Genomic DNA, 16,632 nt, shown 5'->3' on the forward strand with positions numbered 1-16,632 from the left:
CGTTGAGCTGGGATTGTGGTCCAACAGGTTTTTAGTCCCAGCCCCTTTAGTTGTGTCAGTGCAAAAACTCATCCCTAGGGCATTTGTTCAGATCACATGGGCGAGCGTATAAAAATGGGTCCTGCCTGTCCAGGCCAGTTTGCACCTGGAAAGGGAAGGCGCTGCTGGACCGGAGGGAAGAGCCGCGGGACAGAGCGGGGCCGCTGCGCTCAGGTAACCACGCCCGGAGCAAATTATCCCCATTTTCCCCCAGGGAGCGGCTGTGGGGCATGGAGAGGGTGAGGGTTTCTCCTCTGGGAGGTTGTGGGGGGATGCAAAGGCTTTGAGGGTTGGGAAACAGGGGCTGGATCCTGCCCCAGGAGCAGCTCCAGGTGCCTCCGAGGCTGTTCCCAGCGCCCAGGGGCGGCGCAGCCCCTCCGGAGCGGGTGGCACTCGCAGCTCCCTTGGAGCTGTGGAGAATTGGGGTGCGGGACCCGTGTGGGGTGCCTCGGTGGCCCTCAGGGTTTGACAAGTGGCCCGTGGGCAGAGAGGAGGCGGCTCAGGCAGAGCCACGCGTGAGGAGACACCGAGATGCGGGGGCAAAGAGTTTTCCAGCGTGGAATTGCACGGGATGTCCCACGGGGACAGCGCAGGTGGAACCGGCGGCTCCCCCCGGCCGCTGCTCGCTGCTTCGCTTGGTGGGGGGGGTGTTGGTGGCTCCTGGCAAGTCACCAGCACGGCCGTGAAGCCACCGAATGCTGGCGTCAGCTCCCCGCCCGAGTGCCCCGCAGGGCAGGGGGAGAGGCCGCGCTGCTGCGCTTCCTTTGCCGCTGGCGTGGGAAGCGGCTCTGGGGAGCCGGCAGCTCCCTCACCAGCCAGGGCAGAGGCGCGGCCGCTCCCCCGCGGGCCCGGACTTGAGGCCGGGCTCTGTGATGAGCAAAGAGGGAGATCCTCCTGCCCCGGGGGCTCCTGAGCTGCTCCCAGTGCTGGCTGTCACCTCCCCCCCGTGTCCCTCTTTTCCTGCTCTTCCCTCCCTCCTTCTCCCCGCTGGGATCTCCAGAAGTTTTCTCCCCACTCAACGCTGCCTCTTCTTCTCTGCTCTTCATCCCTGCTTGGAGACAGTTGCTTGGAGACAGACTCCTGGTTCTTTGATGTTTTAATCCATGTATTTTTTTTTTTTTAATGGGGGAACAGTGGGGGCAAAAGGAGGCACAGTGGGTGCCACCGCGCTGGTAGGGAGCAGAATGGGGAGGAGAGTCCAGGGAAGATCTGACACCAGCAGGAAAGGTCTAAAACGAGCAAATCCAGCATTTTTTCCCCCATTAAGAAATATCCAGCCCCCCACCAAGCCCCCCATGCTCCGTGCCCAGGAAGAAATCCCAGGAGGGTCCCACTTTCTCCCTTCTCTCCCCAGGCCCCCACCCAGGTGCGGCATGAGAATGAATTCCTTGGCTGGGGGTGGCCTGGAGGGTTATTTTCCTTTCCTGACGAAGAGCCCAGGCTGGTTGGCAACATTATCCGCCTATTTCCCGCACCGCTCTCCGTAGCAAGAGAAACCGGGAGAAAAAAGGGAAACAGAGAAGCCACAGGATGCGCCGTTATAAGAGGAACTTTCCCCAAAATAGAAGCTTTTCACAGTTTTTTCACGAGGCGTCAGCAGCTCTTAATGCTGTATGAAACTGTGAATCCTGCCTGGAGCAGCCGGCGGGAGCCTGTCAGTGCTCCAGGCTGCAGCTGCAGCCTTCCCCGGAGTGTGGGGCCGGGCCGTGCCCCCCAAAAAACCCGCCCGGGGTGTCGGGAACGAGCAGCTGGAAGCGCAGCCTCGGCCGTGATTCCATCCCAGCAGCGCTCCCTGTACCCCCGGGGTGGTAAATCCAGCAGATCCCAGCTGGAGGGTGCAGAAATCCCGCACGGATGGATCGAGACCTTGAATTTCGCCCTGACCTGGTTTTTAGCTGCAAAAAAGACCCGTCTGGAGAGCCCCAAATGTTCATTAGCTCAGCGCCGGGGCAGAGGGATGCTGGGCTTGTGCAAGGAGTCGCATTTTACAGGAGTACACGGCTCCTTCTGGGTTTAAATATTTATAAGCTGAGCGCTGAATCCCTGGAGCTCTGCAGCCGTATCGATGGCAGGGTGAGCTGTCACCCAGCGGGTGTCAGGTGGCTGATTCCCGGGGCTGGGAGATGGGATCCAGCTGGGCCAGAGAATTCCTGCATGCCGGGAATTTCCAGAGCCCCCCAAAACTCCTGGCTCTTTGGCTTTGGCAGGACAGGGGATGGAAGGTGCAAAAATGTTCTTTTTTGCTCGTTTTAGACCTTTCCTTCTGGTATCAGCTGTTTCCTGTGCCCTGCTCCCCACCAGTGTGGTGGCACATCCCAGTGGGTCCCTTCGTCCCCACTGTTCCCCCATCAAGGTTGGGTTTGGCCATTTTTGGAAAGTTCTGGTTGAGGATTTCTCCTGGCTCCAGTTGGATATTGAGTCCATAAATCCCATTTTTTAGGAGCTGCCACCTCCGTCCCTGGCTGCTGAGGGGGCTGGGGGGCCCTTGGGGGTGCTTGGAGCAGCTGTCCCGAGCAAGGAGAGCCCTAGTAGCCCCATCCATCCATAAAACCTGCAGGACTTGGGATTTTCAGAGCAGCAAAACAGAGGGGTGACCCTTCCTGCTCTTCCTGATGAATCCATGGACAGATCCAGCCCCACGGCGGGTGCCTGGAATGCTGCCTGCCAGGAGCCAGGACTCTGCTGGCTTTGCCAGGAGCAAATCCCAAGCTGGACTCTGCTCCTGACGTGTGCAGGCACTGCTGATCCAGCAACGGGGAAGGAGGGACAGCCCCGCGCCCTGCCGAGCTCCAGAGCCTTGGCCAAAGCCACCATGCCAGGGGACTCGGTGGCCTGCTGGCCACCCCGGGAGCCAGGCACTGCCTGGGGGGCTCAGATCCACAGGGAAGGCTCTTAGCCCAAGGGTGAGGTGCTTGGAGAGGGGGGTGGGAGCTGGGAGAGCCTCGCTGGGGCTGAGGGGAGGTTGTCACTGTGGAACTGTGCAGGGGACAGTTCTGCGTGTGCTCCATGGATTGATTTATTTTGGCTGCTTTGTAGGGTGGCACGAGGAGGGCAGAGCTGGCAGCGAGACACGGGGACAGTGAGGGGATGAGGGGCAGCTCTGTCCCCACACCAGGACGCCGCTTGGCCAGCCCAGGACTTGCCTTCCCAAAGCCTTCCCGTCCCCAGGGCCAGGGGGTGACGCTGGGCTTGGGGTGGCTTTAGGATGTGAGTCCATGTTTGGGGTGTCCTCACTGAGTCCCTGCATCCTTTCCTTCCAGAGCCCGCCAAGAGAAAGCTATGGAAAGCCCCGGGAAGGGCAGCCCCGCTGGGAAGATGACTGCCATGGCTCACAGCCTGTAAGTACCCTCCTGCCGCCTCCTGCCTCCTGCTCCTGGCACTTTTCCTCCGGCCACTTTCTCCAGGACTTTGCTCTTTGCTCCCGTCCCACACGCGCCATTGCAACGCCTCCGTTCCCCATGGATGAGGTGGAAAACCCCCGGCAGAGCTTAGGCAGAGCAGGGTCCTGGCGCTGGCAGCTTTGGGAATGTGTGGTCCGGGGTTGCCGGAAGTTTTTGGGGATGTCTCCCCATCCCAAATCCACTTTTTCTGGCGAGGGATGCATTGCCTTGGTCTGGCCCAGCCTTCCAGCCCCCTGCAAGGTGAATGATGCTGGGTTTGGGGAAAGCAGAGCCGGGAAAGCTGCAGTGCTCACAGAGCATTTGCTGCTCCAAGGAGCATAAGGAAAATGGGTTTGGGTTTGGATCGCTGCATCCTGCCCCCAGCAAGGCTGGGCAGGGTCCTGGCAGCACCTGGGAGGGGCGGAAACACCCCTGGCATTAAACTGGAGAGTCACCAATTTTGCTGGGGCTGGAGCAATGTCCGCTCATGTCTTGGATATCCCGAGAGCTTCTTCATTCCTGGCTGGGGAGTGGGAGATGGAGGGAGGAGGATGCTGCGGGGTGAAAAGGGGTGTTTGGTGCCAAACCCAGAGCTCAGCCTTGGGTTTGGTGCTCTCTTGCTGGGAGCAAAGGTGATCACGGAGCCGGACAGATGGAATTCCTTGGGATAGGTTCAAGAGGCTCCAATTGGAGAGATGGGAACGGGGAGGAAAAGGCCTTTTAATTACAGCCCTGCCGGAGGTAGCGGGGCTGAGGGAGTGGGGATGTCGCTGGGCAGCCGTGCCATGCCACGGGCAGCTGTGCCATCCCATGCTGTGCCATTCCATGCCGTGCCAAGCTGTGCCACAGCGTGGGCTCGCTGGGGTACAGTCAGCTGAGGCTTGTGTTCCTCCTCCCACGGTGGAGAGGGGCTGTGAGCAGCACCCATGTGCTGCACGGCTGCTCCCGAGCCCCTTCCCCTGCCCCGTGCCTGTGCCCACCCCGGTGCCTCCACTCCCGGCTCTCTCTCCTCCCGGGAAACCCTTTCTGCCGGGAAGGAGGCCCGTGCGAGCTCCGCAGCCGGAGCGTTCTGCCTTGCGAGTGACAATCGTGCTTTTGTTTTGCCTGGCTGCGAGAGGGGCAGGCGGGAATTTGGCTGCCCAGAAAGCTGCCGGGAACCCTTTCTGCCACAATTAAGCACCTGCTACAAGAGAGCAAATAAGCCAAATCATGCGGCTGGCAAACAAGCTTTACGTGTTCTTTCCCCGTGACCCACTCCAAGAAGCAGAAAGCTCCAGGCTCTGCGGCTCGGCTGCTCGCAGCTCCCGAGGCAGGGATTCGACAGCTCCGCCGCCGGCTCCCGGTCCCGGTGCGAGCACCGAGGCAGCGCCGGGAGCCGCCTCTTGCCAGGCTCAAAAGCCAAAAGGGCTTTCCCCTCCCCAAATTAGCGGCTCCATCTCCTTCTGCTATGGAGAGACAGATCCCCGTGCTGCGAGTTCGGTGAGGCGGGGGGCGACGGCCGGGCCGGGGGGGCTGTGCCGGGGCGAGGCCAGCGCTGGGCTTTGACGCCGTTTGCTGCGGTGCCGCATCAGTGTCAGCCTCGGCACGGGCTGCTCCAAGCGGGAAGGGATCAGGCCATGCAGGGGGCCGAGCTTAGCGCGGCTCAGCGGCGGCGATGGGGAGGGAGGGCGGCTGAAAGCCTCGGGGAGGGATGGCGAGGATCAATCACATGATGCGGATGTACGGGGTCAGAGCAGCGGGGCCGGCGCTGCCCGGCGCCTTCCCGGCAGCCGCGCTGCAAAGATGACTCGGAGTTTTTTACGCCCTGAGGGTTCAGATTTCGGGGGGCTGCCCTGGGGGTGAGGAGGGGGATGCGATAAGCCCTGTAGAGAACGATAACAAGGCAGGACAGCGGCGTGTGGCCTGTGCTTGGAGGGCGCGGGGGGATGGAGCAGCTTCGCTTCCTTCCTGCCCCCTCCCCCCCCCCCCATCCGGGAGAAGCCCTGCGAGGGTTTGGGGGTGCTCGGGAGGGGGGGAAAGTGGGGCTTGTGAGGGGTCTCCTCCACCAGCAGCACCACACATGGCCCAGCTGGGAGCTGGCACCTCCCTGAAATTTGGGGAGAGGGAAAGGTGCTCAGAGGGACGCAGGAGAGGGTGCACCCCTTCCCTGGATCAGGACTGGGGGGCACGGAGGGGTCGGATGCAGAGGAAGGGTGGAGGTGAGGTGTAGGGGGGGATGAGGGTGTCACCTTGCCCCCATGGGTGTCACAGATGATGCAGGGCAGGGTGGGGGTCTCATGCAGAGGGCGGATAGGGACCCATGCAGTGTGGGACTGGGGGCCAGGACGGAGACCCCTACGAGGGACGGTCAGGGGTAGGATGGGGGTCCCAAGGCAGAATTTGGGGCACAGCAGAGCCGCCTGAGAAGGAGGTTTAGCGGCAGGATGGGGTCGCATGAAAAGCAGGATCGGGGGGGGGCATAGCAGAATCACCTGCAAGGGAGAATTAGGGGCAGGATGGGGGTCCCACGGCAGGACTGGGGGGGGCACAGCAGAGCCTCCTGCAAGGGACACGATGAGGGTCCCCGTGCGCGGCAGGATGCGCCCGTACCCCCCCGGCTGCCCCCCCCCGAGTCCCTCTCAGCCAATGCGCGGCAGCGGGGGGGGCTCGGGGGCGGGGCTCGGCCGGGGCCGCTTGTTTTTTGTGAATGAAAGGCGGGGCGGCCGCGACTGCAGCGCGCAGGGCAGCGCGCACCGCTCGGCGCAGCGCGCAGGGAGGGCCGCGATCCGCGCAGGGCTCCGCGCAGCGCAGCGGGCCGCGGATGCGGAGATCGGGGCGGCCGAGGTGCCGCCATGGGCCCCCGCGGCCCCGGCCCTGAGCCGCGCAGCGCGGCGCCCAGCCGTGCCCAGCCGAGCCGCGCAAGCTGCGCCGTGGCCATGTCCGGAGGGGCGAGCCCGGCCCCGGCCCCTGGGAGCCGCCGCTTCGTCTGTGTTGGTGTAAGTACCGGGGCACCCCCCCCGCGCTTCCGCCCCGCGTCCCGCTCCGCCTCCGCGCATCCTGCCCCCGCCGCCCGGCCCGGCCCGGCTGCCGGGCAGGGCACAAGCGAGGGCCCGGCCCCTTCGCCGTGCCCCACAGCCCCGATGCGGGTGGCCCGAGCCGCCCCGAGCCCCCTTGCAATGCCCCACGCCGGCTCCCGATGCTCTCCAGCCCCTCTCCCGTGCCCCGCACCCCCTCCCGGTGCTTCCCGTCCGCCTCGCAGTGCCCCGCACCCCCGATTCAGGTGCTCCGAGCACCCCCAAGCTCCTTGCGATGCCCCGCAGCCCCGATCGGGTGCTCCGAGCTCTCCTGAGACTGCTCGCGATGCCCCACACCTCCGGCCTAGGTGCTCCCTGGTCTCCTTGCCATGTCCCGCACCCCCGATCTGGGTGCTCCGAGCACCCCCAACCTCCTCGTGATGCCCCGCACGCCTGGCCTGGCTCCTCCCCAACCTCCTTGCGGTGCCCTGCACCCTGTCCCGGTGCTGCCCGTCTCCCTTGCAATGCCCCACACCCCCGATTCGGGTGCTCGGAACACCCCTGAGACCCCTTGCAATGCCCGCACCCCCTCCGGATCCTCCCCAGCTCCTTTGCGATGTCCCGCACCCGTTCCCGGTGCTCCCCGAACCCTTTGCGATGCCCCCCACCCCCGATCCGGATGCTCCGAGCACCCCCGAGACCCCTTGCAATTCCCCGCACCCCCGATCCGGCTGCTCCCCGCTCCCTCCCCAAACTCCCGCACCCTCTCCCGGTGCTCCCTGACCCCTTTGCGATGCCCCCCACCCCCGATCCGGGTGCTCCCCGCTCCCGGTCTCCCAAAATTGCTCCTTCCAGGCCCCCGCCCGCCGCATCCCCCGGCCCCGGCCGTGCTACAGCCCCGCTCGGGGCCCCGTTTCTCCCGCACCGCCTCCCGCCGCGGCCTCCACAGCCCCGGTGCCTCCGCGGGGCCGCCCGGGCCCCGTTCCTCCCGCACCCCGCGGCCGCCACAAGCGCCCCGTTATTTTTTGTGCATCGCCGCCGTTTCGCGGCGGTTTCGCCCCGGTTTGGGGGTTCTCCTCCCCTGGCGAGGTGCGGGATGGAGGATTTGGAGCCTGGGAGTTGCTAAGCGACGGCTCCCGGGGTGATGGTGCAGTTGCCTTGGCAACCGCGGGCTGGGAGCTTGGAAGGAGCAATTTTGGGGTTCTCCTTGGGGGGGGTGTGGGTGTGAATTGGGTGCCTCTGGTTTGGGTGAGGGGCTGCGGGGAGGGAGAGCAGGGCTGGGGGGCTGCTGGCTGGAGCAGCCCTGCTCCCTCTGGGAAGAGCTTTTCCTTAGGGGGGAACTCCAATTTCTCGGCATCTTGGGTTATTTTTGCTCTCCGGTGGGGTTTGGAGCTGTTCCCTGGAGAGAAGTGATGGTGGGGAAGGTGGGGAGGGGACTTGAAAAGGTTCAGCCCCTCCTGGGGTTGGTCTCGTGGGTGAGGGGCTGTGACTCCCCCCTCTGTGGGGCCAACAGAGCCCCCCTATGAGGTTCTGCTTTATCGAGAACCCCCTTTTTGTCCCCACTGCTGTCCCCCTCTTCCTCTCCTCACGGCCGGCGCTGATCCCATAAGGATTTAGCCCTTAATTCCCATGAGGACTTTCCGAGCAGGCTGGGCTGGGGGTGGGCTGAGCTCCCCAGGAGGGACAAACGTCCCAAGTGCCAGCTGCCGTTGCCATTCCCTGTGCCTTCCCCCTCCATCCCAACGAGCTCGGCTGACTCGGGAGCATGGCTGGGCCTAAAAATAACCACAGCAACGCTCCCTGAGCACTCACACCCCTCCACGCCGGAGATCTCCTGGATCTCCTGGTCCTATGGAGCCCAGCTGATCCCTGGGAGGAGAAAGGGTCGGGGGATGGCAGCAGATGGGGATGCCTGAGGTGGAAATGGATTTCGAGGGGTTATCAGGGAAGGAGCCCACCTGCCCTGCCTCCTTTTCGCCGAGGAGGCTGCTGCTCCTGGTTTTCAATGCCCTTCGGGATGAATTCCCTGCATCCCAAAGGATGGAGGGGGCGTGGAATGAGGCGACAACTACTCGGAGAAGTTCTGCCTTGGGACCAGCCCGATGTGGAAACGCTGGCAGCCGGAGCAACCTGGGTTTGTGCCACCTGCCTTCGCCTCCAGCTGCCCACGGGGCTCGTGGCTCGGTCGTGCCCTGTGGGTCCAGGTGTGCCCAGGGAGCCTGCGCACGGAGGGAGGTGCTAACATTGGGAAGTCCTTGCCAGGCTGCCGGTTTGGGGAGCTGTGGTCCCACGTGCAGGGCTCGGTTGCCATCGTTACCGGGTATTTTCGCTCACTGCGCTGGTGGTTTATTATAGCAGCTCGGGAGGCCGCTGCCAGGAGGGAGCGACAAGGGGGAAGAGATCTGTGGCCTTGGGAAGTTTGGAGAAATTGGGATGTGGGGGTTTTTTTGTCCTTTTTGCTATCCCTCAATCCCCTCAGTGCTTTTCCCCCTGGAAACCACACAAACCCTTGGGTTCGTGCTGTGATGAGTTAATTCTGGCTGCTTTAGGCTCTGGCTTTGAGCAGGGAGTGGGTGACACACCTGGGCACACCTGACGAGCAGCACCCACTGCACCGACGTCTCTCTCTTGAGAGTGCTGGAGTCACACCTGCTCCTGGGAGCTCTCCCAATCCCGATGGCTGCTGAGCCTCTGGGAAACCTCAGGAGTTTCTTCTTGCTGCTCTTAGCTGGGAGCAAACATCCCCTCGGGAACACAGGGTGGGAAAAGGGGGACAGGTCGGTGTCCCCCGCCAGGCAGTGGAGCCTGGCAGTGCCCGCGTGTGCGCTCGGTCAGGCGGCTCTGGAAGCTTCTCTTGCGAAAGCTGGAGAAGGAGAAAAGGAAGAGGAGGAAGGGAGAGGAAAAAAAAAAAAAGCCTCATCTCACATGAACAAGCATGAGCCGGAGAGCCGGGAGGGAGGAGGGCGCAATCCAACGCAGGCCATGTGTCTGACGCGGCACAGCAGCCACGCTGCCACCAGAACATGAAATTTTAAAGGGGACTGGCAGGGACAGCCAGCTGGGAAGGGCTGGGCAGCTGCTGCAGAGCTTCCCCGGGCTGCCAGCGAGTGTCAGCATCCTCCTGCTTTGTCCCCCTCTGGGTGCCCTGGAGACACCCCCCGGCTGGTCCTGGCTGTGTTTGACCCCTCGTTCCCTGCTCCCGCAGGTCCCAATTAATGGATTCTGACATGGATTATGAGAGGCCAAACGTAGAAACCATCAAGTGCGTCGTGGTCGGGGACAACGCGGTGGGCAAGACCCGGCTCATCTGTGCCCGCGCCTGCAACGCCACCTTGACCCAGTACCAGCTCCTCGCCACCCACGTGCCCACGGTGTGGGCCATCGACCAGTACCGCGTCTGCCAGGAGGTGAGGGCTGCCAGGGGTGCTGGGGGGGCTCACGGATACCCCGTGGGAATCCCGAGGAGGTGGAGCCGCGCTCTCCCTGCATGGGGGTTGTGATTTACTCCCCACGGCAGGGACAGCCCTGTTGTTGTTGTAAGGCTCAGGGACTCAGGAGTGGGGTGGTTTTCTGTTCCCGCAGGTGCTGGAGCGCTCCCGGGATGTGGTAGACGATGTCAGCGTGTCCTTGCGCCTCTGGGACACCTTTGGTGACCACCACAAGGACAGGCGCTTTGCTTACGGCAGGTAGGGAGAGGCAGAGCCTGGCGTTACTCCTCCTCCGGGCAAGGAGGGAGTCCTCAAACTGGACCTTGTCCTTGACCCAAACTGGACCTTGACCCCTTGTCCCCCTCACAGGTCCGACGTTGTGGTTTTGTGCTTCTCCATCGCCAACCCCAACTCCCTGCACCATGTGAAGACCATGTGGTACCCGGAGATCAAACACTTCTGTCCCCGCGCCCCCGTCATCCTGGTGGGCTGCCAGCTCGACCTGCGCTACGCCGACCTGGAGGCCGTCAACCGGGCACGGCGACCCTTGGCCAGGTGGGACCCTGGTGCCCTGGAGATGTCCCTGGCTGCCCTCCTTATCTCCAGAGGTCTCTTCGTTAATTATCTCCCGTCTCTTTCAGGCCAATCAAACCTAACGAGATCCTTCCCCCGGAGAAGGGCAGGGAGGTCGCCAAGGAGCTGGGGATCCCTTATTATGAGACGAGCGTGGTGGCCCAGTTCGGCGTCAAGGACGTCTTTGACAACGCCATCCGTGCCGCCCTCATCTCCCGCCGCCACCTGCAGTTCTGGAAGTCCCACCTGCGCAACGTGCAGCGGCCCCTGCTCCAAGCCCCCTTCCTGCCCCCAAGCCCCCTCCTCCCATCATCATTGTCCCGGACCCCCCTTCCAACAACGAGGAGCGTCCAGCCCACCTCCTGGAGGACCCCCTGTGCGCGGACGTCATCCTGGTGCTGCAAGAGAAGATCAAAATCTACGCACACAAGATCTACCTCTCCACCTCCTCCTCCAAGTTTTACGACCTGTTCCTCATGGACCTGAGCGAGGAGGACCAGCAGAGCACCGCAGGGCACGGCTTCGGGGTGGCCGTCACCGCGGCCGCCGAGCGGATGCTGCACCAGGAGGAGAGGCACCACGGGCGGGATTTCCTCCTGCGGGCCCGCCAGCTTCGACATCTGCGAGAGCGCCGAGGAGGCCGGACCCGGCCAGCGCAAACCGTGCCTTAGAGCCTCCACCAGTGACGGGATCCTGCGGGGCAACCACTACGAGAATGGCGAGCGCGGGCTGCGGCGGGGCCGGAACCTCTCCTCGTGGAGCCGGGCCTTCACCAGCATCCAGGAGGAGATGGCCGAGGACCCGCTTACCTACAAGTCCAAGCTGATGGTGGTGGTGAAGATGGACGCGTCCATCCAGCCGGGTCCTTTCCGGGCCGTGCTGAAGTACCTGTACACGGGCGAGCTGGACGAGAACGAGCGGGACCTCATGCACATCGCTCACATCGCTGAGCTGCTGGAGGTGTTCGACCTGCGCATGATGGTGGCCAACATCCTCAACAATGAGGCGTTCATGAACCAGGAGATCACCAAAGCCTTCCACGTCCGGAGGACCAACCGGGTGAAGGAATGCCTGGCCAAGGGGACTTTCTCGGGTACAGCAGCAGCCTGGTCCTTGTGGGGGGCTCAGAGGGTGGATGGGGGCTCGGAGCTCCTGGCTTTGCTCCGTGGGTGAGGGGGTGGCTGTGCCTGCCCCGCGGTTTTGGTCACACTTTGCTGTTTAGGGATTTTTATTGCTTGTTTTCCTCCAAGAAAGTCAGTGTGAAGCCCTTCCCCGGGGTTTCCTGCTTCCCAGCTGGCCCAGCAGCTCTGTTTATTTACAGAAGAGCTGCAAAGGCGACTTCCTTCTCTCCCAGCCCATATTTTCACGGGGTCATCCTGATTTATGAGGAGCAAGCGCCCTTAGTAGGATTTCCCCAGCTTTCCAGCAAGCACCATGAGCCACCAGTACGAGGTGACATCCCAGGGGGACGTGAATGTCCCGGCCTCCCTCTGGCTGGATTTGTGTCATGGAGATGGATCCTAACACGGTCAGGCTGTCCCTGTGAGGGACAGATGTGTGCTGGCCCTCAGCACACCCCGAGAGAGAGATCCTCAGCCGCCTTCCCAGCTCTCCAAGGACTCGAGTTTGGGTGTGACATTTGCTTCCCAGGCTTTCCCCTCGCTGGCAAATGTGTTGTGGAGTGACCTGGGAAAACCCCTTGGAACAGGCAGAGCACTGCTGAGGCTCTTTCCTCTGAGCTGTCAGGGAATGCTGGATAAAAATGAGATCTTTTAGGGAAAAATACAGGATATCCCAGGCTCCATCCCCTTCCCTCTGCTGTCCCCGGGGTGAGGTGTTTTGTGGCAGGCGGTGGCTGAGCCCCAGGTGACAGGGCCGGTCCCAGCACCCCTCTGCTTGTCCCCAGATGTCACCTTCGTGCTGGATGATGGTGCTATCAGTGCCCACAAGCCCCTGCTCATCTCCAGCTGCGACTGGATGGCCGCTATGTTCGGCGGCCCCTTCGTGGAGAGCTCCACCAACGAGGTGAGGAGAGGTCCCTGGGAGGGTGGGACAGGCGTGGGGACGGCCAGGAGGTGACAACGTGTGTGTCTGGCAGGTGGCACTTCCTCACACCAGCAAGAGCTGCATGCGGGCGGTGCTGGAGTACCTGTACACGGGGCAGTTCAGCTCCAGCCCCGACCTGGACGACATGAAGCTCATCATCCTCGCCAACCGCCTCTGCCTGCCGCACCTGGTGGCTCTCACAGGTCAGTCCCGGGGGCTGCAGCACGGCAGGGGGACTGTCACCCCCTCCCAGCCGCCCCCTGAGCCCCGTGTGTCCCCCTGTACAGAGCAGTACACGGTCACCGGCCTGATGGAGGCGGCGCAGATGATGGTGGACATTGATGGGGACGTGCTCGTGTTCCTGGAGCTGGCTCAGGTAGGACAGGAGCCCGTGCTGGCAGGGCTGGGGGTGACACACAGAGGGGTCTGGCAGGGCTGGAAGTGACACACAGAGGGTCCAGCAGGGCTGGGGGTGCTCAGGGTGACACACAGAGGGCTCAGCAGGGCTGGGGGTGCTCAGGGTGACACACAGAGGGCTCAGCAGGGCTGGGGGTGCTCAGGGTGACACACAGAGGGCTCAGCAGAGCTGGGGGTGCTCAGGGTGACACACAGAGGCTCTGGCAGGGCTGGGGGTGACACACAGAGGGTTCAGCAGGGCTGGGGGTGCTCAGGGTGACACACAGAGGGCCTCAGCAGGGCTGGGGGTGCTCAGGGTGACACACAGAGGCTCTGGCAGGGCTGGGGGTGCTCAGGGTGACACACAGAGGGTCTGGCAGGGCTGGGGGTGCTCAGGGTGACATACAGAGGGTCCAGCAGGGCTGAGGGTGACACACAGAGGGTCTGGCAGGGCTGGGGGTGCTCAGGGTGACACACAGAGGGTCTGGCAGGGCTGGGGGTGACACACAGAGGGTCCAGCAGGGCTGGGGGTGCTCAGGGTGACACACAGAGGGCTCAGCAGGGCTGGGGGTGCTCAGGGTGACACACAGAGGGCTCAGCAGGGCTGGGGGTGCTCAGGGTGACACACAGAGGGGTCTGGCAGCTCCAGGAGCTGGACAACCTGGTCTGGCCTTGGATGTCCCTGGAGAAATGAGGTGGATCCCTGGTGCTGGCCCATTCCTGGCGGCCCTGACCGCTGTCCCCTCTCTCCCAGTTCCACTGCGCCTACCAGCTCGCCGACTGGTGCCTGCACCACATCTGCACCAACTACAACAGCGTCTGCCGCAAGTTCCCGCGGGACATGAAGGCCATGTCAGGAGGTGAGTGGCAGCCGGGGTGAGGGGACAGGGGGGTCCCGGCGGTCCTGGCACCGCCCTCACCTCCCCCGTGTGCCCACAGAAAACCAGGAGTACTTCGAGAAGCACCGCTGGCCGCCGGTGTGGTACCTGAAGGAGGAGGATCACTACCAGCGGGCGAAGAAGGAGCGGGAGAAGGAAGACTACCTCCACCTCAAACGGCAGCCCAAGAGGCGGTGGCTCTTCTGGAACGCCTCCTCCTCCCCTTCTTCCTCTCCTTCATCGTCGGCAGCCACAGCCTCCTCTTCCTCCTCCTCCTCCTCCTCCTCCTCGGCTGTGGTTTGAAAGCCCGTCCTTGCCCTGGCTCCAGCGTCCCTGGGAGGAGACGAGGAGGGAGGAGGAGGAGGAAGAGGAGGAGGAGGAGGAGGAGGAGGAGGAGGAAGGGGGGGATGCCCTGCCCCAGCGCCAGGCGAGGAGCGGCACAAGCCCCGGAGCAGACGCGGCACCGCAGGGGCGGTCCCTGGGGAGGGGCTCGGGGCCAGCCCCCGGCGCTCCTGGAGCGCTGCTCTCCCCGCGGCAGAGCCCGAGCGGCAGGAGGAACTCGCGTTTACAGGAGCACGAGGGCTGTGTTGTGGTTTCATTTTGGAATTTTTGTTGGAAAATTTGTCTTTTTTTTTGGAACATCAGCAGCATGAGGAAGAAGGAGGAGAAGGAGAAGAAGATGAAGAAGCGCATCCCGCTTCCACTTTGATTTGGAACCAGAAGCTCTGCGATGTGGTTTGGGTGTCTGATGGCATCTCGCCACCCGGAGCCACCGTGGGGGTCCTGCCACCCCCCTCGACTCACAGCAGGGTCAGGCACAGGGCAGGGGACCCCAGTCCCCAAATGCCCCCAGGCACTGCAGCATCTCCCCTACAAGAGGGGTTTGTCCTAATTCAGGGCACGGAGGGGACCGGAGTCCTCTCCTGCCTGTTCTTAACTCTTCAGTTTTGTTTAGACAGAAAATTTAAAGCAAAAAACCCTGACCCAATCCCAATCCCAATCCCACTCCCTCAACCTGCCACAGCAGAAACCAACCCCGAGCCCTCCGCTTGGGATTTTAGCCTGGAAGGCTCCATTGTAATAAATGGTGTTTTAAAAGCCCGGCGTGGTCCCTGTGTGTGTGGGGGGAGCAGCTGGACACGGCACATCCTTGTGCCAGGCTTGGGGTGATGCCATCACCCCCTGCCAGCGCTCCTGGGACGGGCAGGGACAGCGAGGCCTTGCAGGACCCAAACCCCTGGTACAACACGAGGTGGCTTTTCCATCGGACTGACTCTGCATGTCCCACCTGTGTCCCTGCAGGGCTGCCAGGCAGGGCAGGAGGCACCCAAACCTCCCCAGCCCTCCCCAGCTGCGATGGGGAAAACTCAGAGCCCATCCCTGGCAGAGGCTGCTGCTGGAGGAGCACCTGGGGATGCCCCCGGTGTCCCACTCCACACTGCTCCTCTTCCCAGCTGGCCCCGTGGAGCGCCTTGGAGCCTCTCATCCGCACGCCCGCCCTCCGCCACGGATGCAGGAGCGAGGTGGCAGCTCCAGCGAGCTCACCCTCCCGGTGTCCTCACCCTCGTGGTTCTCCCCCCTTGGCAGCCCCAGCGAGCAGGTAGGACCACGGCTTTCTTTCCCTTTCCAACGATCTGGGCACTCACCGCTGCTTCCGAGTCCCGTTCGCCCTCCCCGGGCCAGGACCCGAGCCTGGCACTGAGCCCTGCATGTGCCTGGCTCTGTGGGAGCTCCTGCCCGGCTTTGCACGCTCGGGGGGCACGGGGGAACCCCCGGGAGAGGCCCCCGGGCACGAATCCTCCGGGCAGGTCAGCGCCAGCTCCTGCTTTTCAGCCCGGCCCCGCGCTCTGATAAATCCCCTCCGCAGTGCAAGGGCTGGGGAGCAGCTCCAGGGGCTTTTTTGGGGGGTGAGCAGAGCCCTTTTCTCACTGAGCACTGCATGGATTTGCACCACAGCTACTGCAGCACACAGAGCCCTGGCCGGGTGGGCCGGAGCCCCCCAGAGCAGCTCCGGGTCAGCGCTGCTGCTCCCACCCCCGGCACGAGGGACAGAGGGACACAGGGACAAGTGTCACCTCCTGCTATGGCAGGGGACAAAGCACGGGACTCTGGTGTGGGGTAAATAAAGGCCAGGGTGGCTGCTGAGGGCTTTCCCTGGCAGAAGGGACCCTTGGGGACTGGTGGGGACCATTCCTGGTGGGATTCCGGGGTGGCTGAGCATTGATTCCATGGGCTGAGTCCTCAGTGCCACATGGAGCACCTGGTGTCCACTGGGACCCTGGACCTTGGTGTCCACTGGGACCCTGGACCTTGGTGTCCTCTGGGACCCTCACCAGAGTTCGGGGGGGGGGGAATAAAAAAAAAAATCAAACCAGGAGGATTTTTTTGGTTTTGTTTTTTTTTAAAAGTTAACTTCTTCCTTCATAAACAGAGAAATGTAAAAAAACTGGAAATAGCAAACTGGCTGGGCCAGAGCTCTGTACAAAACCACACAACCATGCATAACAAAAAACCGATATTTTTATATACCTTTTAAGTTAATATATGTAATGTTTACGGTTGCTAAATAAATAAGTACAAAACTGCTTGTGGGTGTGGGATTTTTGAAGCGTTGGAGGGCAGCAGGAGGGGTGCTGGGCACCCTCCCACCACACTGGGGAAGGTCCTGGTGGGCTGGGGTGGCAGCTCAAGTAATTTTTCCATTTGTAATGTCCCTGAGCTCTGGGTGAGAAGTGTTTTGAGAAGCTGCCCACGGGGCTGGGATGGGCAGCAGGTACCCACGGTCACGCTCGGACCTCAGTGCATTCACCCCTCCACGCTGCCTGGGGACACAGGGACAGCACGGCCACGGAACCAACCCGAACTAACCTGGGAGCAGCAGGGCCACGAGGGGATTTTT

At 62.8% G+C, this 16,632-nt stretch overlaps 1 protein-coding gene across 1 annotated transcript; it reads left to right on the forward strand.

Moving 5' to 3' along the window:
• The first annotated feature begins 113 nt into the window (after positions 1-113).
• RHOBTB2 (Rho related BTB domain containing 2) lies at positions 114-16,318 on the forward strand. The gene is given in 13 exon segments (XM_039564369.1): positions 114-213; positions 3,300-3,377; positions 9,618-9,819; positions 9,995-10,098; positions 10,210-10,395; positions 10,482-10,705; positions 10,708-11,018; positions 11,020-11,506; positions 12,320-12,438; positions 12,512-12,662; positions 12,747-12,835; positions 13,610-13,715; positions 13,795-16,318. Coding segments are annotated over 12 exon segments (2,280 nt in total). The 5' UTR covers positions 114-213; positions 3,300-3,318; the 3' UTR covers positions 14,037-16,318.
• Positions 16,319-16,632: the final 314 nt, after the last annotated feature.

This window comes from Corvus cornix, chromosome 22 (genome assembly GCF_000738735.6).
Source record: "Corvus cornix cornix isolate S_Up_H32 chromosome 22, ASM73873v5, whole genome shotgun sequence".
In the NCBI taxonomy this organism is placed as follows: domain Eukaryota; kingdom Metazoa; phylum Chordata; class Aves; order Passeriformes; family Corvidae; genus Corvus; species Corvus cornix.